The sequence below is a fragment of the Daphnia carinata genome, chromosome 7, assembly GCF_022539665.2.
Source record: "Daphnia carinata strain CSIRO-1 chromosome 7, CSIRO_AGI_Dcar_HiC_V3, whole genome shotgun sequence".
Lineage (NCBI taxonomy): Eukaryota > Metazoa > Arthropoda > Branchiopoda > Diplostraca > Daphniidae > Daphnia > Daphnia carinata.
In genome coordinates this window covers 2,443,326-2,466,395 of record NC_081337.1, presented here as the reverse complement: position 1 = coordinate 2,466,395, position 23,070 = coordinate 2,443,326, and the positions used below count along the sequence as shown (strand labels likewise).

The 23,070-nt window shown below is 40.0% G+C and overlaps 3 protein-coding genes and 2 long non-coding RNA genes across 5 annotated transcripts; 2 read left to right on the top strand and 3 right to left on the bottom strand.

The window, feature by feature from the left end:
- The first annotated feature begins 374 nt into the window (after nucleotides 1–374).
- LOC130694561 (putative ankyrin repeat protein RF_0381) lies at nucleotides 375–3,271 on the top strand. Its single transcript, XM_057517634.2, has 4 exons — nucleotides 375–628; nucleotides 693–1,189; nucleotides 1,272–1,387; nucleotides 1,482–3,271. The coding sequence occupies exons 1-4, from the start codon at nucleotides 420–422 to the stop codon at nucleotides 3,126–3,128; spliced, it is 2,469 nt and encodes an 822-aa protein (XP_057373617.1). The 5' UTR covers nucleotides 375–419; the 3' UTR covers nucleotides 3,129–3,271.
- Nucleotides 3,272–6,640: 3,369 nt separating this feature from the next.
- LOC130694594 (uncharacterized) lies at nucleotides 6,641–8,665 on the bottom strand. The gene is made up of 4 exons (XR_009421454.1): nucleotides 8,495–8,665; nucleotides 8,328–8,362; nucleotides 8,156–8,266; nucleotides 6,641–7,657 (listed from the first exon to the last, which is right to left on the bottom strand). It is a non-coding gene; the product is annotated as an uncharacterized LOC130694594 (long non-coding RNA).
- Nucleotides 8,666–9,418: 753 nt separating this feature from the next.
- On the top strand, nucleotides 9,419–14,658 carry LOC130694558 (uncharacterized). The gene is made up of 7 exons (XM_057517629.2): nucleotides 9,419–9,716; nucleotides 9,787–10,283; nucleotides 10,363–10,478; nucleotides 10,572–12,685; nucleotides 12,749–13,245; nucleotides 13,326–13,441; nucleotides 13,536–14,658. The coding sequence occupies exons 1-7, from the start codon at nucleotides 9,511–9,513 to the stop codon at nucleotides 14,397–14,399; spliced, it is 4,410 nt and encodes a 1,469-aa protein (XP_057373612.1). The 5' UTR covers nucleotides 9,419–9,510; the 3' UTR covers nucleotides 14,400–14,658.
- A 554-nt stretch (nucleotides 14,659–15,212) lies between these two features.
- Nucleotides 15,213–16,928, bottom strand: LOC130694597 (uncharacterized). Its single transcript, XR_009002088.2, has 6 exons — nucleotides 16,643–16,928; nucleotides 15,972–16,099; nucleotides 15,643–15,773; nucleotides 15,481–15,535; nucleotides 15,332–15,401; nucleotides 15,213–15,261 (listed from the first exon to the last, which is right to left on the bottom strand). It is a non-coding gene; the product is annotated as an uncharacterized LOC130694597 (long non-coding RNA).
- Nucleotides 16,929–18,475: 1,547 nt separating this feature from the next.
- LOC130695435 (cell adhesion molecule Dscam2-like) lies at nucleotides 18,476–22,370 on the bottom strand. Its single transcript, XM_057518573.1, has 6 exons — nucleotides 22,366–22,370; nucleotides 21,900–22,157; nucleotides 21,636–21,835; nucleotides 19,154–21,568; nucleotides 18,747–19,088; nucleotides 18,476–18,679 (listed from the first exon to the last, which is right to left on the bottom strand). Exons 1-6 carry the CDS (start codon nucleotides 22,368–22,370, stop codon nucleotides 18,477–18,479), a joined length of 3,423 nt encoding a protein of 1,140 aa, XP_057374556.1. The 3' UTR covers nucleotide 18,476.
- Between the last annotated feature and the right edge of the window lie 700 nt (nucleotides 22,371–23,070).

Below are 23,070 nucleotides of genomic sequence, written 5' to 3'. Positions count from 1 at the left end.
CGCAGAGCGGCACTACCTGAATAGCGACAGCGCGATGTACGATAAGAAATAGCGTCATGGGGAAACTTGCATCAATTTAAAATTACAGTTAAAACAGAGGAGTTAATTCCCTTCTGAAAACGTGTAACATGCTTTTTTGACACAAAAAATAGCGGGCAAAATTTTAATGTAAAGCATTGAAGTGACTTTATGGATATGTTATGCGGATAATCAGGTAGACGGATGCAGTCGTTTCCCAAGGCTTTCAACTTATGATATGCTCAACAAATAATCGAAATGATAACCTCACAGCGATTTCAGTTTTGATTATCTAGTATCAAATTTTCCCCTAGCAACTTGCACACGTTAATGTTTCGCTAGTCTTCGAGTGCAACCCAATGAGTGAGTCGAAACGTTGTCGCAAATGAAACGTTAGAAAAATGGAGTACAAGAAGAAGGATTTAATAGGACGAGGTGCATACGGTTCGGTGTTTGGTGGTACATTTAAAGGCCAAAAAGTAGCAGTTAAACGGATTGAGCTGATTGATGAAACAGTTCACCCAGTTGACAACGAGCTGAAAGTTCTTCAACAATTGGACCACCCGAATGTTATCAAATTACTTCATTTCAAAAGCGATGAAAATTTCAAGTAAGATTTTTTAAAACGTCATTTTGAAAGAAAAACAGAACCTGTGCAGCTATTGACCTTCCAGATACTATGTTTTGGAATTTTGCGACGCATCATTGGATAAGCTGTTCTTAAAACCGGACGATCCTAGGAAATACAAAGGACCTATACCACTCCCTATCGAAATGTTCCTCCATTTAGCTTCAGGACTTGCCTATATCCATTCGCGGGGTTTAACTCACCGAGATATAAAACCGGAAAACATTCTGATTTCTGTGAAAATAACTGATCAAGGCGAACAGGCAACGATGAAGTGGGGTGATTTTGGGCTGTGCCGACCCGTGAATGAACGAGGAACATACACAATGAGTGGAATCAAAGGAACTCGATCTTGGTTTGCGCCCGAGCTGTACGAAATTCTGGATAACAATGTTTTGGACGGAAAACGTGGAACAGTCAATAGCGATGTCTTCGCAGAAGGGCTCGTCTTCGGTTACATACTCTTGAATGGAAACCATCTCTACGGTGCCGAGGAAGAAATTATGACAAACATCAGACAGAATATACCGATTTATATGGATAGTAAGTTTCTCTTTAAGGACGGTCACTTTGGCAAACATAAACTCAAACTAATGTTAAATCCTTTGATATGTTTTCATTGTAGAGATTCATAATTTGCATTGGGCACGCAGTTTGTTAACAAAAATGTTGGCCACTAAACCTACTGAGAGGATCGCATCACGAGAAGTCGTTACTGAACTTCAATCCATTCAAACGAAAGTAAAAATTTTGTGCAAATTAAAGAAGCTATCAACGTGGATTAATCGCGAAAATAATTTAAAGGGCTTGAACGCTAATTATTTTCTTTATTTAGCTTGGATGGAGTGCTCTACATTGGGTGTGTGCAAACAACTCAAACTCAAACTTAATAAAGGAACTTGAGTTGTTGATAAAACGCGGAATCGACACAAACGCAAAGAGCAACGAAGGACTTAGCGCGTTGCACGTCTTGTGCACATACAATTCCAGTCCTTATTTAACAGATGCAATCGAATTCTTAATCAAAAACGGATTGGATGGAAACGCAAAAGACAACAACGGCTTTAACGTACTCCACACTTTATGTGCATTCAATTCAAGTTCAAATATAATGGATCAATTCGAAAAATTAATCCAACTCGGAACTGACGTGAAAGCAAAGAGCGGTGAATTCGGAGCAAACGCCCTCCATTTCCTCTGTGCTTACAATTCATCATCAAATTTAATTGGCGTAATCAAACGTTTACTTAAAGAGGGAGTTGATATAAATACAGCTGACGACATCGGACGAAACGCACTCCATTACATGTGTGAGAACAATTCAAGCACAAATTTAATTGAAAACATCGAACTTTTGATCCACCTTGGGATTGATATCCACGCAAAGGACAAAAACGAAAGAAATGCGATTCATTTCCTGTGCAAAGGTAATTCATCGTCAAATTTATTTGGCGAAACGGAAAAGTTAAACCAACTTGATGTCGACAAGAAGGAAAAAATCATCGGCTTAAACGCACTACCATTCCTCGGCAAAACCAATTCATCCTTAAATTTATTTGGCGCAATGGAAACGTTAATTCAATTCGGAAACGACATGAACGCTATGGGTAGCGGTGGGCTTACCGCATTCGATTTCCTCCGCGTACACCTTTCGTACACTAATTTCATTGGCACAATCGAGCGTTTACTTCAAGGAGGACTAGATGTGAACACAGGAGACAACGATGGACGAAATGCACTCCATTATTTGTGCGCATACAATTCAAGTCCTTATTTGACCGATGCAATCGAGTTCTTAACCAAAAACGGAAATGATGTTAATGCAATAGATAAAAACCGATTTAACGTACTCCACACTTTGTGTGCAAACAACTCAAGCTTAAAGTTAATAGACGCAATCGACAAGTTAATCCAACTAGGAATCGACGTAAATGCAAAGACTGACAACGGAGCAAACGCACTCCATTTCCTGTGCGCAATAAATTCATCCACAAATTTAATTAACGGAATCGAAAAGTTAATCCAACTCGGAATCGACGTGAACGCAAAGGATGACAACGGAGCAAACGCACTCCATTTCCTGTGCGCAAACAATTCATCCTCAAATTTAATTGATGGAATGGAAAAGTTGATCCAACTCGGAATCGACGTAAACGCGAGGCGCGACGATGGAGCAAACGCACTCCATGTTCTTTGCAAGGAAAATGCAAGCACAAATTTAATTGAAGCCATCAAACTGTTGATTCACCTTGGAGTTGATATCCATGCAAAGAACAAAAACGGATGGAAAGCGCTCAATTTACTTTGTAGATATAATCCCAGTGAAAACCTATTCGACGCGGTCAAATATTTAACTGAACTAGGAATTGAGATTAAATCCGACGGTTACGACGCGAAGGATCTCTTACGCAAAAATTACAAAAAAGATAACTTGGAGGAAATCATGAAACTATTTGACAAACTAGACCTTGCTAGCAATTAATCAACAAAAACGATATTGATTGCAGCAGGTGTGAACCTAAGGCCACGGAACGTAACAACATCCAATGAAATGCTGTGGTCACAATCGTTTGCTATGGAAATTATTATATAAACATGATTGACAAGTTAGTCCAATACACTGTAGACTGGGAATTCAATTTCAAATAGAATTTCTGACTTGGTTTGAAGAAGGTTGACTTCAGTTACACTTGTGAGTATGTGAAAAACCGTTATGGTAGCAAACTCGCAGATAACGCATTTTCTTTTCTAATTCATTTTCCTAACTCATTGATGTGGCAAAAATAAACGGCCAAACATAGTTTGGCCTCGCAAAGAAACGTTTACTTCGTGTATAAAGCTGCGGTTGCCTCAAATGAATACATTAACTTAGGCCATCAGATAACGCTGGTCCATAGGTGATCGATAGCATTCTTTAACCTCAAAGTAACTTCGGACGCGGTTTGATTACTTACAAGAGATAAAGATCCCAACACGCCACAACGTTTAACGTTTTCTGGCGCACAACGACGGAAAACACAGGGGTTTTAGGATAAGAACGCAACCTTTGAAAACTGGCATTCAAACAGTGCCCTTATCAGGTCTACTATCAAATGCAACCGCGTAATAAGGTGACTGATAAGAATAGGGTTACTAACCTTATCAGTTCGATCCAATCGCGGCGAAGTTTGATTTACATCACAAGTCCAGCAGCAAAAACACAGTGATCCGCTTCATATAGAAGTTTAACATTTCCACCTGCTTTTCCAGAAAATGATACGTCAACCTTTAAGAGACAATAACTATTTAAAATTTATGTAAATACCTGACATATCGCCATGTTAATCCAAGCTGGCAATATTGATGTCACATACGGATTCCGAATCCAGCGCCGTTACGTCATCGTCCGTACTAAGGTGAATTCATCAGACATGAAAAAAATTTTGGACCAGACTGCTCTTAAGCTACTTTTTCTCATCTTTTATTCTTACCATCGACTGGTTTGGTAGAATTTCACAGCTGTGTGCGGAATTTGACATATCTAAATGTGGGTTGTAAAGATAGAAAACATTTAGACTAAAAAACAAAGAATGACGTGAACGAAAAAGAAAGAGTACTTCGTTTGGTCATGTAACATTTCTGTGTCCGAGAATTCTCTTCGAAAAGGTAAACATAGCACTCTGGAAACCTGCAAAAAAATGCAATGAAATCATGCTACAAAAGTTTTACTGGTGATTGTTATCTTTATTATTTAAGTAATTATTGCCTTACTTTTGCTGTAGGTTTAAAGTGAGGTCAACGGATGCGCGAACGTCTACATTTCTACCTGAAGCGACGGTATCTTGATGGACGCTGTACACTTGAATGGGTCGTAATATCAGTTTAGATGGCCTAAAGAAAAAACAGAAACCAAACATACTTAGCAGTTAACAAAGCAATTACTGGATAGCCACGATAATAATGAAAATGTTCGAAAATTTTTTTAGAAGTGACCTGTGGACCAGAGTCCAACAGAATCTTAAATATAGTTAGTATCCAATATTTTTACGTTCAACAAGTCATTGTCAGTTAACAGTACGCTAGATAATAAATCAACAGAGATAATTATGCACATTAACGTTCTTCCAAGTACACACCCTTGTCTCACAATGTGGGGAGTTTAAACAATTATCTTTAACAAAAGATTCAATATCCAAGGTATGCTTTCTCTAGATTTGTTTGGAATTTAATCAATATGCGTTTCATATAACTCACTTGTCTCATTTTCGACCTGATAGGCGTTCTGGATATAAAAATCGGCGCAGTTGTGAAAACGAAGCTTTCCGCCATGCATCTGCCTACATATAAGAGCTCCTCAGCCATTTCTAGTTTTACCGAGCGCTTTCCCTAGGTAGGAGGAGGAAGCTGTTACTCGCGTTTAGGATAAAAATCGTTTCAAAGAAGTAGGAAATGAGACATGGTTAACTACTAATAAACTTTTTGGAAAAAATAGAGAATTGAAAATTGGGCTTAATGAAATAGATAAAACTATTGTAGTGTTACACAAATATAGATTGGCATTCTCAAAAAAGGCAAATGAATGTCTTACTTTAAACCCTGATGGATTACAATACTTCTGCACATTCCCTGTGTTCTGCAGCAATCAGCTGTATGACCGTGCTGCGAAATCAGTCAATAGAAATCAGCCATTAAAGAGTTACCACTCTCCTTGGTTCCCTGTAAAACAAAGAGACATTGCTTAGATTACACACTCTACTTTAAGGCAACATGCACTGCTTGGGAGAGGCACATGACAAAGTTTAGAAACATGAGTGTTGGACTACCCTAGGGTGAAATGATCATACTTGAAAAGAAAATTTCCCTCTAGACAGTTGGACTCAAATCCAAAACGACATAAACTACTTCAAGATTTTTAACTGAATTACAACAGGGAGAAAAAAAGATTAGAGTAAACAAAGGTGAAGCATGAAAAATTCCAGGAGTTAGCTTAAAATTTTAAGCCTCATTTGTCTTTAACTTACTATTCTTACCTAAATGTGTCCCTAGAGCTAATACTTCAGCTAACGTTTGCCTTAAGCGAGCAGATATCTTGTAAATCCCTTCGAACTAGATGCTGCTTTGTTGCAGCTCAAATTCACGAATCAGTTACTACAGGCCACATCACATCACTTTTGGATATCAATCCATTTCTTGTTAAACATTTCTATGAAAAGAATTTCTGGAATTTTGATTAGCAAATTTAGTTATTTCCATATTACCTCTTTCACTCATCATTGAATTTGTAGATTATGTTTAACCAAAAGATTTACGGGTTTTGGCAATGTACTGCTATCCTCTTCTTTACTTAATGCACTACACATTTCAGCAATTAGATTTAGGGTTCCCCGCACGTGTTCTCATCAAAACCTTTGCCCTTTCAATGGAATTGTCTTTAATTTGGAAATGTTTGTAATTTTCTAATTTTATGCTGATTATATGCTGCAACAGCACAACTAAAAACGATTATGAAAATTAAAATCCACATGTCGAAAATTAATAAGAAGTACACGCGACTCAATGTACAGAATTTCAGATTTAAGAAAGCTAGAACAAGTCGCCATTTCAACACATTTCCAAATGACTCATTCCACTTGGCAAGGACGGAAGTCGCTGGGGCATTGCCAGATGTTCTTATTTTGAACAACATTTTTGAAAATCTAGATTTGGCATCGTTGTGCGAAAATAGTTGACCAAAAAGACGCCAGAGGGCTAGGCTTTTCTAAGCGCGCGAAGTCTGAATTCACATACAACAAATTTTAACCAATCAAAAAATTTTCTAAGAATCTAATTCAATATTAATTTTTAAATTCATTTCAAACGCTTTCCTTTTCAGTAGTCTTCAGTTGCATTAATTTGCACTAGACTTTATTGAATTATTTAAAGTCTAAGTTGCTTCTACGGCATTTATTCGTGTTTTTTTTATGAATCAACTTTACATATAGAAAAAACTGTACATCAACGTCAAAAAAAGACGCAATAAACAAAAGGGAAAAAACTAGGGTCAAAACAGATGGACATGTTGTAAAAAAAATATGGTGGAAAGAAAACAGCAGCACGAGGGTTCACGTTTGGAAGGAAGCAATTTGAGCATTCGTCCGTTGATAATTGTTCATTTTTGTGTCCATTAATGTCTCCCGGAAAAAAAACAAGAGACAAAACATAAAAAAAAAACTTTAAGGAATGGAGAGAAAAAATTGGCATGCATCGAGAAGTACAGAGTTGCGATGGATTTCATTGAAAGAAATCCTCTGTTTGAATTGCAATATTTCTTCTCACGTCCTATATACAAAAACGAGTTTTTTTAGAGACATTCGGGAAGGATGAGGGGGTAACATCAGGAGGGTGGACAATGTTGTTTCTTATGTACAAGACGTTTGAACGGAAATGGTCACAAAAACAATTAGAAAACAAACAAAAAATATTGTATAACTAGTCGATGATGGCGACATTCGAATAAAACATCGAACATTTTAAAAATTTTAATTTTTTTTTCGAAAATGAATTTGTTGTCGGTTATGCCATCGCTTTTTTGAAAATCAAATAGAACTTCATTATTTATTAACTATTTATAACACGACCTCTAACTGATCAGTATTCCCTTCTTTCCGTTTTTGTTTTTCCCTTCATTTCAGCGAGATCAAAATGGCGACAAAACAAATAACAGGCAGGCAATTCCCCACTCGAGGGCAGCACATGAATATCCTTCTTTGAGCCTTCCTATCACAATCCAAACTCAATTCTTATTTCAAGAAATATAAAAACCAAATAGGGAAACTTTGTTGTTGTTTTAGCCAATCAACCAAAAAAGATGGCGGCCATCAGAGGTGATGAAAATAGTGATGACTGTCGTCGCTCCGTTAAATGGTAAAACCTCGAAAGGTGTTTTGGCACACACGGCGAAAATGTTGTCAGGTCATTCACTTCTGATTTTAAATTAGATCGATGCGAGAGAGGGAGACGAAGGGAGTTGTACAACATCTAATAATCGTAAATCTTTAAAGAAATAATAATATTAGCATCTCCTCTAGACGATGATCTCGCGGATGACGCGTATGTGAAAAACCGTTATGGAAGTAAACTCGCAGGTAATGCATTTTACTTTTCTAATTCATTTTCCTAACTCATTGATGTGGCAAAAATAAACGGCCAAACATGATTTGGCCTCGCATAGAAACGTTTACTTGGTGTGGAAAGCCGCAGCTGCATCAAATGGACACATTTACTTAGGCCATCAGATAACGCTGGTCCATAGGTGCTCGAAGCATTCTCTAACCTCAAGGTAACTACGGACGCGGTTTGATTATTTACAATAGATAAAGATCCCAACACGCCACAACATTTAACGTTTTCTGGCGCACAACGACGGAAAACAGAGGGGTTTTAGGATAAGAAAGCAACCTTTAAAAATTGACTTTCAAACAGTTCCCTAATCAGGACTACTATCAAATGAAACCGCCTAACAATATGACTTAGCACAATATGGTTACTAACCTTATCATTTCGATCCAATCGCGGCGATGCGTACCGCTGGTTTATATCACAAGTCCTGCAGCAAAAAACAGGGATCCGCTTCGGATAGAAATTTAACATTTCCACCTGCTTCTGCAGAAAATGATACGTCAACCTTTAAGAGACGATAACTATTTAGAATTTATGTAAATACCTGACATATCGCCATGTTAATCCAAACAGGCAATGCTGATGTCACATCCGTATTCCGATTCCAGCGTCGTTACGTCATCGTTCGTACCACAGGTGAATTCATCGGACATGAAACAAATTTTGGACCAGACTGCTCATAAGCTGCTTTCTCTTATCTTTTATTCTTACCATTGACTGGTTTGGTAGAAATTCACAGGTGTGTGCGGAATTTGACAAATATCCAAATGTGGGTTGTAACGATAGAAAATATTTAGACTAAAATACAAAGAATGACGTGAAAGAAAGAGTACTTCCTTTGGTTATGTAACATTTCTCTGTCCGGGAATTTTCTTCGAAAAGGTAAACATAGCACTCTCTGGAAACCTGCAAAAAAAGGCAATAAAACGGTAACGGCAATAAAATAATACTAAGAAATTTTTAATTAATTAAATAAGGACCTTACACGTAACTCGAAAAGGAGCCTTCAGTGCCCCACTATACATGGCTTGGTTGGAGGCACTCACAGCAAATATGCCACCATTCGTCCTCGTTCGCGGGAATCAAACATCCGTTTTGACATTTTATTCTTAAAAATGTTCATGTGAAAAAAGCTCTGCGCTTATAATATTGACTGTCGTTACACAGCAGATTCGCGTATTCTTCTTCATAACTGGAAAAGACGTTCTACATCTTTGATTAATAAAAGTACGTAGTACATTAGTTTGAATAAAACGCAACAAGCAAATTAAATTTACTAAAATTGTTCCTCTTTTTAATGGTGCTACATGCAAATTGAAGCCAGGATGCACGATGATACATGTAGTCATGTAGAAACTTGAATCAGTTGAAAATTACAGTTGAAGCAAGGGAGAACATTTCGTTCTGAAAACATGTAAATAGCTTTCTTAGTCATGAAAATCATTGGGCGAAACTTCAACGTAAAGATTTGAAACGACTTCACGGATATGTCAAGTAGATAATCAGGTAGACGGATGCAATAGTTTCCCACGGTTTTCAACTTGTGATATGCTCAACAAATAAGCGAACTGATAACCTCACAGCGATTTCAGTTTTGATTATCTAATATCAAATTCTAACCTAGCAACTTGCACACGTCCCTGTTTCGCTAGTATTCAAGTGCAACTCAATGAGTGAGTTAAAACGTTGTCGCATCAAATACTGTCGCAAATAAAGACGTCAGTAAAATGCAGTACGACACGACGAATATTTTAGGAAGGGGTGGATACGGTTTCGTGTTTCTTGGTACATTCAAAGGCCAAAAAGTTGCAATCAAACGGATTCAGAAGATTGGTGAACAAGTCAGCCCAGACAACGAGCTTAAAGCTCTTCAAGAATTAGACCATCCGAATGTTGTCAAACTGCTTCATTTCGAAAGCGATGACAATTTCAAGTAAGATTTTTTTTTTCTTAAACGTCATTTTTAATCAGAAACAGACCCTGTACAGTTATTGCTCTTTCAGATATTTTGTTTTGGAATTTTGCGACGCATCATTGGATAAGCTGTTCTTAAAACCAAACGATCCAAAGAATTACAAAGGACCTATACCACTCCCTATCGAAATGTTCCTTCACTTAGCTGCAGGCCTTGCCTATATCCATTCGCGCGATTTTACTCACCGAGATATAAAACCGGCAAACATTCTAATTTCTGTCAAAATGACTGACCAAGGCAAACAGGCAAGGATGAAGTGGGGTGATTTTGGATTGTGCCGACCCGTGAATGAACGAGGAACATACACAATGAGTGGAATCAAAGGCACTCGATATTGGTTTGCGCCCGAGTTGTACGAAATTCTGGATAACAATGTTTTGGACAGAAAACGTGGAACAGTCAATAGCGATGTCTTCGCAGAAGGGCTCGTCTTCGGTTACATTCTATTGAATGGAATACATCTCTACGGTTCAGACGAAGAAGTTATGACAAACATCAAACAGAATAAACCGATTAATATGGATAGTAAGTTTCTAATTACGTACGGCCAATGTCGCAAACACATACTCACTAATGTTAAACCATTTAATATGTTTCATTTTAGAAATTCATAGTTTCCATTGGACACGTAGTTTGTTAACAAAAATGTTGACCACTAAACCTGCTGATAGAATCGCTTCAGGAGATATCGTTACTGGACTTCATTCTATTCAAACGAAAGTAAACATTTTGCTCAAATTGAAAAATCTATCACCGTGCTTGAATCGTCAAAATTATTTAATGTGCTTTAAAACTAATTTTCGCTTTATTTAGCTTGCCGATGTAGAAAACAAATTGCTTCAACTGTTGGCTGGCACGAGTTCAAAATTCAAATTTTGCGAAACGATCAATTCTTTAGGTCAGCGCAGTATCGATGTGACATCAAAGGACGAAAATGGATGGAATGCTCTACATTTGGTATGTGCAATTAACTCAAACTCAAACTTACTTGAAGCAATCGATTTGTTGATAAAACTCGGAATCGATACCAATGCAACTGACAACCAAGGACTGAGCGCATTACACGTTTTGTGCACATACAATTCCAGTCCTGATTTAACTGATGCAATCGAATTCTTAGTCAAAATGGGAATGGATGTGAATGCAAAAGATAAAAACGGCAATAACGTACTCCACACTTTGTGTGCATACAATTCAAGCTCACAGTTAATAGACGCAATCGGAAAGTTAATCCAACTAAGAGTCAACGTCAACGCAAAGAGCACCAGCGGATTAAATGCACTCCACGCCTTGTGTGCAAAAAATTCAAGCTCATATTTAGTTACCGCAATCCATGTTTTAATCGAACGCGGAATCGACGTGAACGCCAAGGACAAGGATGGATTTAACGTACTACATGCTCTCTGCACAAACAATTTAAGCTCACATTTCATTGGCGCAATCACCAGTTTACTTAATAGTGGACTAGATGTGAATACAACAGACAACGTCGGACAAAACGCACTCCATTACTTGTGTGCGAAAAATTCAAGCTTCTATTTAAGTGACGCAATCGAATTCTTAATCCAAATCGGAATGGATGGGAACGCAAAAGATAAAAACGGCTTAAACATACTCCACACTTTATGCGCAAACAATTCAAGCTCTAAGTTAATAGACGCAATCGATAAGTTAATTCAACTCGGAACCGACGTGAACGCAAAGAGTGACGGCAGCAGATTAAACGCACTCCATTTCCTCTGCAGAAGCAATTCAAGCGCAAAGTTATCAGACGCAATCGAAAAGTTGATTAAAAACGGAATCGACGTGAATGCAAAGAGCGACAGCGGATCCAACGCAATCCATTACCTTTGCACAAACAATTCATCCTCAAATTTGATTGGCGCAATCACACGTTTACTTCAATCAGGAGTCGATGTGGAAACAACAGACAACGACGGACAAAACGCACTCCATTATTTGTGTGCGAAAAATTCAAGCCCCTATTTAACTGATGCAATCGAATTCTTAATCCAAATCGGAATGGATGGCAACGCTAAAGATAAAAACGGCAATAACGTACTCCACGCTTTGTGTGCAAGCAATTCAAGCGCAAAGTTAATAGACGCTATCGACAAGTTGATCAAACTGGGAATCGACATGAACGTTAAGAGCGACAACGGATTTAACGCACTCCATTACCTATGTGCGAAAAATTCATCCCAACATTTAATTAGCGCAATCGAACGTTTACATCAAGCAGGAATTGATGTGAAAGCAACAGACAACACGGGATATAACGCACTCCATATTCTGTGCGCAAGTAACTCATCCACAAATTTAACTGGCGCAATGGAAAAATTAATCCAACTCGGAATCGACGTGAAAGCAAAGAATTACGACGGATTAAACGCACTCCATACTCTCTGCAAGGAAAATTTAGGCCCACATTTGATTGAAGCCATCAAACTGTTGATCCACCTGGGAATTGATATCCATGCAAAGGACCAAGATGGATGGAATGCGCTCCATTTCCTGTGCAGATTTAATTCCAATGAATACCTACGCGTCGCGGTCAAATTTTTAATTGAACAGGGAATTGAGATTAAATCCAACGGTTATGACGCGCAGGTTCTCTTACGCGACTATTACCAAAAGGACAACTTGGAGGAAATCATAAAACTATTTTACAAGCCGGACCTTCTTTCAAATAATGCCGTAAATGAACACGTCGAAAAAATGCAGTACTACATAAAGGATTTTATAAGAAACGGTGCATCCGGGTTAGTATTTCGGGGTGAATTTAAAAACCGAAAGGTTGCAGTCAAACGGATTCAGCTGATTGGTGAACAAGTCAACCCAGTCGACAACGAGCTAACAGCTCTTCTAGAATTAGACCATCCAAATGTTGTCAAACTCCTTCACTTCGAAATCGATGATACCTTCAAGTAACATTTTGGAAACGTCACTTTGAACCAGTAACAAATATTGTATATTAACTGGTTTTTCAGGTATTTAATTTTGGAACTATGCAACACAGCCCTGGATCAGCTATTTTCAAAATCGGACGACCACAAGAAATATGAAGGACCTATACCACTCCCTATCGAAATGTTTCTCCATTTAGCTTCAGGCCTTGCCTATATCCATTCGCGGAATTTAACTCACCGAGATATTAAACCGGAAAACATTCTGATTTCTGTGAAAATGACTGACCAAGGCGAACATGCAACGATGAAGTGGGGTGATTTTGGATCTTGCCGACCAGTGAACAAACGCGGAACATTCGCAATGAGTGGATTCAGAGGAACTGAATATTGGTATGCTCCTGAGCTGTACGAAATTCTCTTAGACAATACCCTGGAAGGAAAACGGGGTACAGTTAAAAGCGATGTCTTTGCTGAGGGCCTCGTCTTCGGTTACATTCTCTTGAATGGAATACATCTCTACGGTTCAGACGAAGAAGTTATGACAAACATCAAACAGAATAAACCGATTAATATGGAGAGTAAGTTTCTCTTTAAGGACGGTAATTTTCGCAAACATATATTCACTAATATTCAATCCTTTGATATGTTTTCATTGTAGAGATTCATAATTTACACTGGGCACGTAGTTTGTTAACAAAAATGTTGACCACTAAGCCTACTGAGAGGATCGCATCAGGAGATGTCGTTACTGAACTTCAAATCATTCAAACGAAAGTAAAAATCTTGTGCAAATTAAAAAAACTATCAACGTGCATTAATCGACAAAATAATTTAACCGGCTTTAACGCTAATTATTTTCTTTATTTAGCTTGGATGGAATGCTCTACATTGGGTGTGTACAAACAACTTAAACTTAATAAAGGAACTTGAGTTGTTGATAAAACGCGGAATCAACACAAACGCAAAGAGCAACGAAGGACTGAGCGCATTACACGTTTTGTGCACATACAATTTCAGTCCTTATTTAACAGATGCAATCGAGTTCTTAATCAAAAGTGGAATGGATGGAAACGCAAAAGACAACAACGGCATGAACGTACTCCACACTTTGTGTGCATTCAATTCAAGTTCAAATTTAATGGACCAAATCGAAAAATTAATCCAACTCGGAACTGACGTGAAAGCAAAGAGCGGTAAATTCGGAGCAAACGCCCTCCATCTCCTCTGTGCTTACAATTCATCAAATTTAATTGATGGAATCGAAAAGCTAATCCAACTCGGAATCGACGTAAACGCAAAGACCGACAACGGAGCAAACGCACTCCATGTCCTGTGCGCAACAAATTCATCCACAAATTTAACTGATGGAATCGAAAAGTTAATCCAACTCGGAATCGACCTGAACGCAAAGGATGACCGCGGATTGAACGCACTCCATGTCCTGTGCGCAAAAAATTCATCCACAAATTTAATTGAAGCCATCAAACTGCTTGTCCATCTTGGAATTGATAGACATGCAAAGGAAAAAAACGGATGGAATGCGCTCCATATTCTGTGCAGATTTAATTCCAGCGAAAATCTATTCGACGCGGTTAAAGTTTTAATTCAACTAGGAATTGAGATTAAATCAAACCGACTTGACGCACAAGTCCTCTTACGCGACACTTACAAAAACAACAATTTTGGGGAAATCCTAAAACCATTTGACAAGACAGACTCTGCCAGTAGTTAATCAACAAAAGCGATGTTGAAATCTATAGCCGTGAACCTAGGTCCAGCGAAATGTGACAACATCCAATGAAAGATTTTAGTCACACTTGTTTGCTATGGACCTTATTATATGAACCTGATAAACAAGTTAGTCAAATACACCATATACTGGAAATAGAATTTCAAATGACGCATTCCCCACAGATGACTTACGTGGGCCATTAGATAATACTAATCTATAGGTGCATGATAGTATTCTCCGGCCTCAATTGTAACTTCGAACGCGGCTTGATTATTTACAATACATAAAGAAACCTTACACGCTATACAATTTTATGTCTGCTGGTACACAACGACGTAAAACACACGGACTTAAGGATTAAAAAAAAAGCAACCATTAAAAAATGACTGTCAAACAGTCCCCTATCAGCTCTACTATCAAATGCAACCGCGCAATAATGCGAAATGAACAGAATATGGTAACTAACCTTTTCATGCCGACCAAATCACGACGAAGTGTACGCTGGCTTATATCAAAAGCCCTGACGCAAACAGGGACCTTGCTTCGTATAGAAATGAACATTTTCACCTACTTTTGCAAAACATGATACGTCAGCCTTTTAGAATCGATGCCTATTGCAAATTTATGTAAATACCTAATATAACGCCATGTTAATCCGGTCCTGGAAATACTGCTGACATATCCGGATTTCTGATCCAGCGCGGGTACGTCATCGTTCGTACTGCAACTAAATTCATTGAAAATGAAACAAATTTCAGAAAAGACTGCTTTTCAGCTCTAAATGCTACTTTCTTTTATCTTTTATCCTTACCATCGACTGGTTTGAAGAATTTCACAGCTGTGTGCGGAATGAGACAGATATCTAAATGTGGGTTGTAACGATAGAAAATATTAGGATTAAAATATACCGAATGATGTGAAAGAAAAAGTACTTGGATGTGGTCATTTCTCTTTAAGTCCGGTAATTTTCTCCGAAAAAGCAACCTACCAATTTCTAGAAACCTGCAAACAGTCACCCGAAATATTAAGTAATTTTAACAGGTTATTAAAATTTTTGTTATTTAACTAACTATTGCCTTACTTTTCCTGTACGTTTAAAGTGATGTCAACGGATGCGCGAAGGTCTGCATTTCTACCTTCAGCAGAATTTTAAACAATTATCTTTAATAAAAGATTCAATATCCATGGCCTGTTTCTCTAGATTTGTTTGGAATTTAATCAATATGTGTTTCATATAACTCACTTGTCCCATTTTCGACTTGATAGGCGTTCTGGATATAAAAATCGGCGCAGTTGTGAAAACAAAACTTTCCGCCCTGCATCTGCCTACATATAGATCTCCTCAGCCATTTCTAGTTTTACTGAGCACTTTCCCTAGGTAAGAGGAGGAAATTATTACTCGCGTTAAGTATAAACTGTCGTTATCAAAGTAAGAAATAAGACATGGTTAACCACTAAAACTTTTTTTGGAATAAAAAAGAGAATGGAAAATTGGGCTTAATGAAATAGATAAACTCTTGTAGTACACGAATATAGATTGGCATTCTCAAAAAAAGCAAATGAATGTCTTACTTTAAACCCGGATGGATTACATCACTTATGCACATTCCCTGTGTTGTGCAGTAATCAGCTGTATGGCGGTGCTGCGAAACAGGTCAATAGAAAACAGCCATCAAATAGTTATCACTCTTCTCGTTTCTCTGTAAAAACAAATATACATTTGCTTAGATTACACACTCCACTTTGAGGCAACATGCACTGCTTGGAAGAAGCACATGACAAAGTTTTTGAAAAATGAAAGTGTTGGACTAATCTAGGGTGAAATTATCATCCTCGGAAAGAAAATTTCCCTCTAGACAGTTGGACTCAAATCCAACACAAGATAAACTACTTCAAGATTTTAAAACTGAATTACAGGAGACAGGGAGAAAAAAAGGTTAGGGCAAAAGAAGGTGAAGCATAAAAAATTCCAAGAGTTAGATTAAAAGCTTAAGCCTCATTCGTCTTTTACTTATTCTAACCTAAACATGATCCTCAAGCTAATACTTCAGCTAACGTTTGCCTTAAGCGAGCAGATATCTTGTAAAGCCCTTCGAACTAAATGTTGCTTTGTGGCAGTTCAGATTCACCAAGCAGTTACTACAGGCACATCACATTTGGATGTCAATCCATTTATTGTTAAAGATTTCTAGAAAAAGAATTTCTGGAATTTTGATTAGCAAGTTTAGTTATTTCCACATTACCTCTTGTTCTCATCTTTGAAGTGGTAGATTACGTTTATTGAGGTTTCATGTTTGTCAAACCAAAAGATTTACGGAATTTAGCACTGTACTGCTATCCTTTTCTATGCTTAATGCACTACACATTTCAGCAATTAGATTTAGGGTTCCCCGCACGTGTGCTCATCAAAACCTTCGACCTTCTAATGGAATTGTCTTTAATTTTGACATGTTTGTAATTCTCTAATTTTAGGCTGATTATATGCTACAATAGCACAACTTGAATAACAATTATCAAAATTAAAATCCTAATTTCGAAAATTAATAAGCAGTACACGCGCCTCAATGTAAAGAATTTCAGATTTAAGAAAACTAGAACAAGTCGCCATTTCTACACATTTCCAAATGACTCATTCCACTTGGCAAGGACGGAAGTCGCTGGAGCATTGCCAGATCTTCTTATTTCGAACAACCTTATTGAGAATCTAGATTCGGCATCGTTGTGCGAAGATAGTTGATCAAAAAGACGCCAGAGGGCTAGGCTTTTCTAAGCGCGCGAAGTATGAATTCACATACAACAAATCTTAACCAATCAACAAATTTTCTAAGAATCTTATTCAATATTAATTTTTTAATCATCTCAAACACTTTCGTTTCAGTTTTTATTTGCATTAATCTGCATCAGACTTAAAAGAATAATTTAAAATCTAAGTTGCTTCTACGGCATTTATTCGTGTTTTTTTTATGAATCAACTTTACATATAGAAAAACTGTACATCAACGTAAAAATAAGACGCAAAAAACAAAGGGGAAAAAACTAGGGTCAAAACAGATGGACATGTTGTAAAAAAAAATATGGTGGAAAGAAAACAGCAGCACGAGGGTTCACGTTTGGAAGGAAGCAATTTGAGCATTCGTCCGTTGATAATTGTTCATTTTTGTGTCCATTTATGTCTCCGGGAAAAAACAAAACAAGAATAAAGACAAAACATTAAAAAAAACATTAAAGAATGGAGAGAAAAAATTGGCATGCATCGAGAAGTACAGAGTTGCGATGGATTTCATTGAAAGAAATCCTCTGTTTGAATTGCAATATTTCTTCTCACGTCCTATATACAAACACGAGTTTTTTTTTAGAGACATTCGGGAAGGATGAGGGCGTAACGTCAGGAGGGTGGACAATGTTGTTTCTTATGTACAAGACGTTTGAACGGAAATGGTCACAAAACAATTAGAAAACAAACAAAAAATAATGTATAACTAGTCGATGATGGCGACATTCGAATAAAACATCGCACACTTTTTTTTTATTTTAATTTTTTTCGAAAATGAATTTGTTGTCGGTTATGCCATCGCTTTTTTTGAAAATCAAATAGAACTTCATTATTTATTAACTATTTATAACACGACCTCTAACTGATCAGTATTCCCTTCTTTCCGTTTTTGTTTTTCCCTTCATTTCAGCGAGATCAAAATGGCGACAAAACAAATAACAGGCAGGCAATTCCCCACTCGAGGGCAGCACATGAATATCCTTCTTTGAGCCTTCCTATCACAATCCAAACTCAATTCTTATTTCAAATAATAAAAAACCAAATAGGGAAAATTTGTTTTTTGTTTTAGCCAATCAACCAAAAAAAAGATGGCGGCCATCAGAGGTGATGAAAATGGTGATGATTGTCGTCGCTCCGTTAAATGGTAAAACCTCGAAAGGTGTTTTGGCACACACGGCGAAAACGTAGTCAGGTCATTCACTTCTGATTTTAAATTAGATCGATGCGAGAGGGGGACGAAGGGAGTTGTACAACATCTAATAATCGTAAATCTTTATAAAGAAATAATAATATTAGCATCTCCTCTAGACGATGATCTCGCGGATGACTCTGCGATTCCGTGAATTCGGTGTTGAATAGCCGCTCTCGAGCGACTCATCAAACGAGAGATGGTGCTGAGGTGGCGCCATTTGCTGTTGTTGTTGTTGTTGCTGTTGCTGTTTCATCTCCTCCGGTTCGGCCTCCATGTAGGGATCTGGCAAGCCACTCACGTTGTGATATGTTGATTCTAAGAACGAATTTTAAAGAAAAATCAGCGTCATCTTTCACGTGAAATAAATAAGAAAAGAATATACCAAGATGGTCCATGCGTTTGCCGTTCTTGTGGACGGCGGCGTAAGGATCGCCATTGCCGGCCACGGCGTAATTGTTGCGCTGGTTGAGATAGTCGTCGCCGTTGCTGGGCGGGTAGTGGCTGTAGTCCTCGAAACCGCCGTAGCCTCCGTGTGTCATGGGATCGTAGTGATAGGAGCGGTCGGGCAGAGTTCCATTGCCTAGTTGATGATCGCCTCCGTTCACTCCGCCAACGCCGCCATTTTGGCTAGCCAATTTCAATTGCCACAAAGAGTCTTGAGAATTGACCGAGCCGCCATTGTTCGAATTGGAATAACTGTGTTCCGTGTACGCCATATTGACCCCTAAATTTAAAGTTAATCCATTATTCCAAATAAATCAAAATAAATCAAATGAAAATGGGAATTACAATCGCCGTTGGCGTGTCCGTTATTCTGAGCGCTGGCCACAGCGTATCCATAGCCATTTTGGGTAGCGTACAGGGCGTTCTTGCTGGCCGCATCGTCCAGCATACTGTTATGGCTCGTATTCATTAAACTCTGATCGCGTCCTTTATTCTCCAGTCCAGCATAATAAGGCGGGGGAGGCTGCTGTTGTTGTTGTTGCTGTTGGCCGATGGTGGGACGGGCCGAATGGGCCTTTTCCATTTCCAGCAGCTTCTTCAATTTTTGCGCGCGTCTGCGACGATAGCAATAAAAGATGGCGAACAAGACAAAGACGAGTGACCCAACGACGCATGCCACGATGATGGCCACCATGTACTTGGCCGGCAATTCAGTCAGCGCTTTGGTCGGCTCTTGAATGAGGTCGCCCGTCACGGCCACCACGGCGTCGCTGCACAGCGTCGTGTTCATTTCGAGACACAATTTAATGCGGACATCATCGACGTCATCTTTCACCAAGTCCAGCACTTCGCGGCTAACTGGCGATCGGACGGAAATCTTTTGCGAAAGGGCCCAATCACCTTCGATGCGGCTCTCGACCATGGCCATGAGGGGAAGCTGAGAGTCGACGTTGAACGAGATCGTCTTGGTTTTGGGCTCGAACGTCACCTGTTTGGGCTCGGGGATGCGCGAGAGATCGACGATGGTCGAGGCCGTTAGGGCGTTGCTCAACGGGCTCTTGCCCTTCGTGTTCTCGGCGCGCACTTGGATCGTGTACGACTGGAGCTGTTCCAGGCCTCGAATGACGCAAGGATTTGCATACTGGCAATCGTCCTCTTGTTGCTGGCCAGCATCGCTACTCGATGAAACGGCCCGATAGAGGACAGTGTAAATGGTGTTTTCAAATCCGCCATTAAATCCTTCGTCCCATTCGAGCGTCAGCGAATCATAACCCGACTGGACAATTCTCAAATTGGTCGGTTTCTCCGGTGCGCTGGTCGCTTGCAGACGGACAGCGGCCGCATTTTCACCTTCAGCGTTCCACATTTTGCAAGTGTAATCGCCGTAGTCGGACTCTTTGACGTCGTTGATTCGCAAAATGCCCTGGTAGATGTCGTGACCATTGTCCGTCATCGACGTCACGTTCATTTCGTATTTGCTATCGCCTCCTCCGCCGATGATGGGCACATCTCGTAAAGACCATTCGAAATTGGGACGAGGGTAGGCCTGCACTTGGCACAGCAACTGGACGCTGGACGATCCGACATTAGAGGCCACTTTGGGCCTGTGATCCAGCAAAATGGGCGCGTGTTCGATCTTCAGCGTCAAGGTGGACTCGATGCGTCGGATTTGATTTTCAAAAGCGCAAGTGTAGACGCCCCGATCATCGGCCGTTAGTTGAGACAAAGCCGGACGTTCGGATCCGTGAAAACGAAGTGTCGAACGCACGGTAAAGATGGCGTTTCGACCTTCAGACTCGTCCGTCACTAATTCGTACGCGCCCGAACTGCTGCCGGGCAACATCTCGACTCCGTCCTTGAGCCACGTGATGGATGGCTTCGGTTTGCCCTGGGCAGAGCACGTCATATTAAAATCAGCGTCTTGTGCCTTTTTCTGCAAGACGGGCGGCAACTGGCCAATGAAGCGGGGCGGTTGAAAGACCCGCAAATGAACGTAGCTGGAACTGCCAGTGCCCAGGTCGTTGTTGGGCTGGCAGAAGTAGGTGCCTTCGCTGTTCTGGCGGGCGACGGGGATCGTCAGTTCCGAAGTCGAAGACAAAATGGTCGCCTCGGCGCCGGCCTTCCACCAACGGTACGAAGGGGCGGGCCAGCCGGGCGGATCGGCAACGCAAGTCAGAGTGATGGAGGCCTCGTCGACGGCGATGGGCTCTTCGGGCGAGATTTTCGCCGCTCCGGGCTCGTGTTTGACCAGCAACTGGAAAGTGGCGTTGCCCGAACGCTCGGCCGCTCCGACCATGTTGGTGGCCCGGCAAACGTAACGGCCGTTGTCATTGGCAGAGATTCTATTGAGTCTCAAAACTGGACCATTAGATCTGAACTGAACGTCGTCCTCTTTGATCCATTCGATGGAGATGGGCGCCGGTTTGGCCGAGACGTTGCAGGGGACGACGACGCTGGCGCCAATCTCCACTTCCTTTCGAGCTTCGCTGACGGTCACAACGGGCGGATGGAGCACGTCCAATTGCAGTTCAGCTTCGCCGACTTGACCTAGTCCGTTATCGGCCGAACAAACGTAGACGCCGTCATCATCGAGGCTGACGGATCGCAACGTGTGATTGAAACTCGTTGCGATGAAACGGCCCGATCGAGTCCAACGGACGCTGTAGACGGCCGGTTTGGCATCGACTTGGCATTGAATCTGAACAGATCCGCCACGTTCGACACTTAAAGGGCTAGGACTGACACGCACTCTCGGAGCATCTAATTAAAAAAAAAAAGGCCTCAGGCTGGGCTATTTTAAAATGTTAAAAGAAATAAGAAAATTTACAGTTGACGGTGAGAGCGACGTTGGCTTCCTTCTTGTCGTTGGCGTCCATGGCTCTGTTCCAGGCCACGCAGCGGTACTCGGCCCCGTCGTCTTCCTTCTGCGGTCGGACGATGAGCGTCGACAGAGTGGCCACACTCCGGCTTCCGCCCGGTTTCGTTATCGCCCCTTCCAACGGGTTCGCTTCGCCCTTCCGGTACCATCTGCCCGATTGAACATTGAAAATTAAAATTCTATTAAAAATCGAATCGGATGAAGTTTTATTACCTCAGAACGGGATCGGGACTGCCACCGGCGCTGGAACAGACCAATTCAGTGGGTTGTCCTTCGACGGCCACCGGACTGACTGGGTTGATTTGAGGTGCGGATGGCGGCACCAAGACGACCAAATCGACCGACTGCGTGTGCAATTCAATGCCCGTCCCTTGTTCCTTGAGGCGGCACTCGAAACGGCCATTGTCGCGGTCGTAAGTGGCACCAGACACCAGCAAGTCGTACTGGCCCTCGGCCGGCTTGAAACTGATTCTGTTCAATTTTCAAGGAAATTTTAAAATTTCAATCAAAAACCAATCATCATCACATTCCTTTGCTATTTTATTTATAGAAATGCGTCATTTAGAGTCTGTTTACACAAGGGTTCACTATTTTGCTAGAGGCCTTGTTTGAATTTCAGCCAGTCATCTTGGTTAGAAATCAGTCAACACCATTTCAGTCGTATACCAAGACGTTCGACCTCATTACCAGCTTTTTTAGTAAAAATTACTTCACACAAAGTTTGAGAATCACTTGAAGATTTCAGGAAAAGCATAAAACAATAAAGAGATTGCACACAAGCAGGTTAATATTTTTATCACCCTTAGGATTTTCAAATGGTCAAGTCCTCCTTGTTACAAAGTACAATCTATTATCCTAGGTATAAATGAACAACATTAAATGTGTTCATTACGATATCGACGCAGACTGTATACGTAGAGATGATTTATTTGCGCTTTCGGACTTAACCATAGGATGATCAAATTGTGGTTAATAAAACCGCATAAAACCTGTTTCCTAATTTCTGAAAGAGACTTTGATATTCCAAATGACAAAGAGGCGAGCTGTTTAATGACGTATATGCATTGTTCCATGGCAGATCGTCTGCTGTTGATACATTGTACTTTTTATAGCCTTAAGTCTTCAAATGAGCTTGGATTAATGAAACAATCAGTTAATGAGCATTAGTATATACAACGATAGCTTGATCTAATGTAGCCTTCGAATTCATATAAATAAGGACGCATTTCCCTCGTTCAATCACCAGTAGTCTTTTGCCTTTTCGACTCACTTTACCTCTGTCCTCCTACCTCCTAATTTCAAAAACAAGAAAATGGCATTTGAAACAACAGGCAAGTTCCAGCTGGTCATTGGAGATGACGACAACTACGACAAAATTATGGAA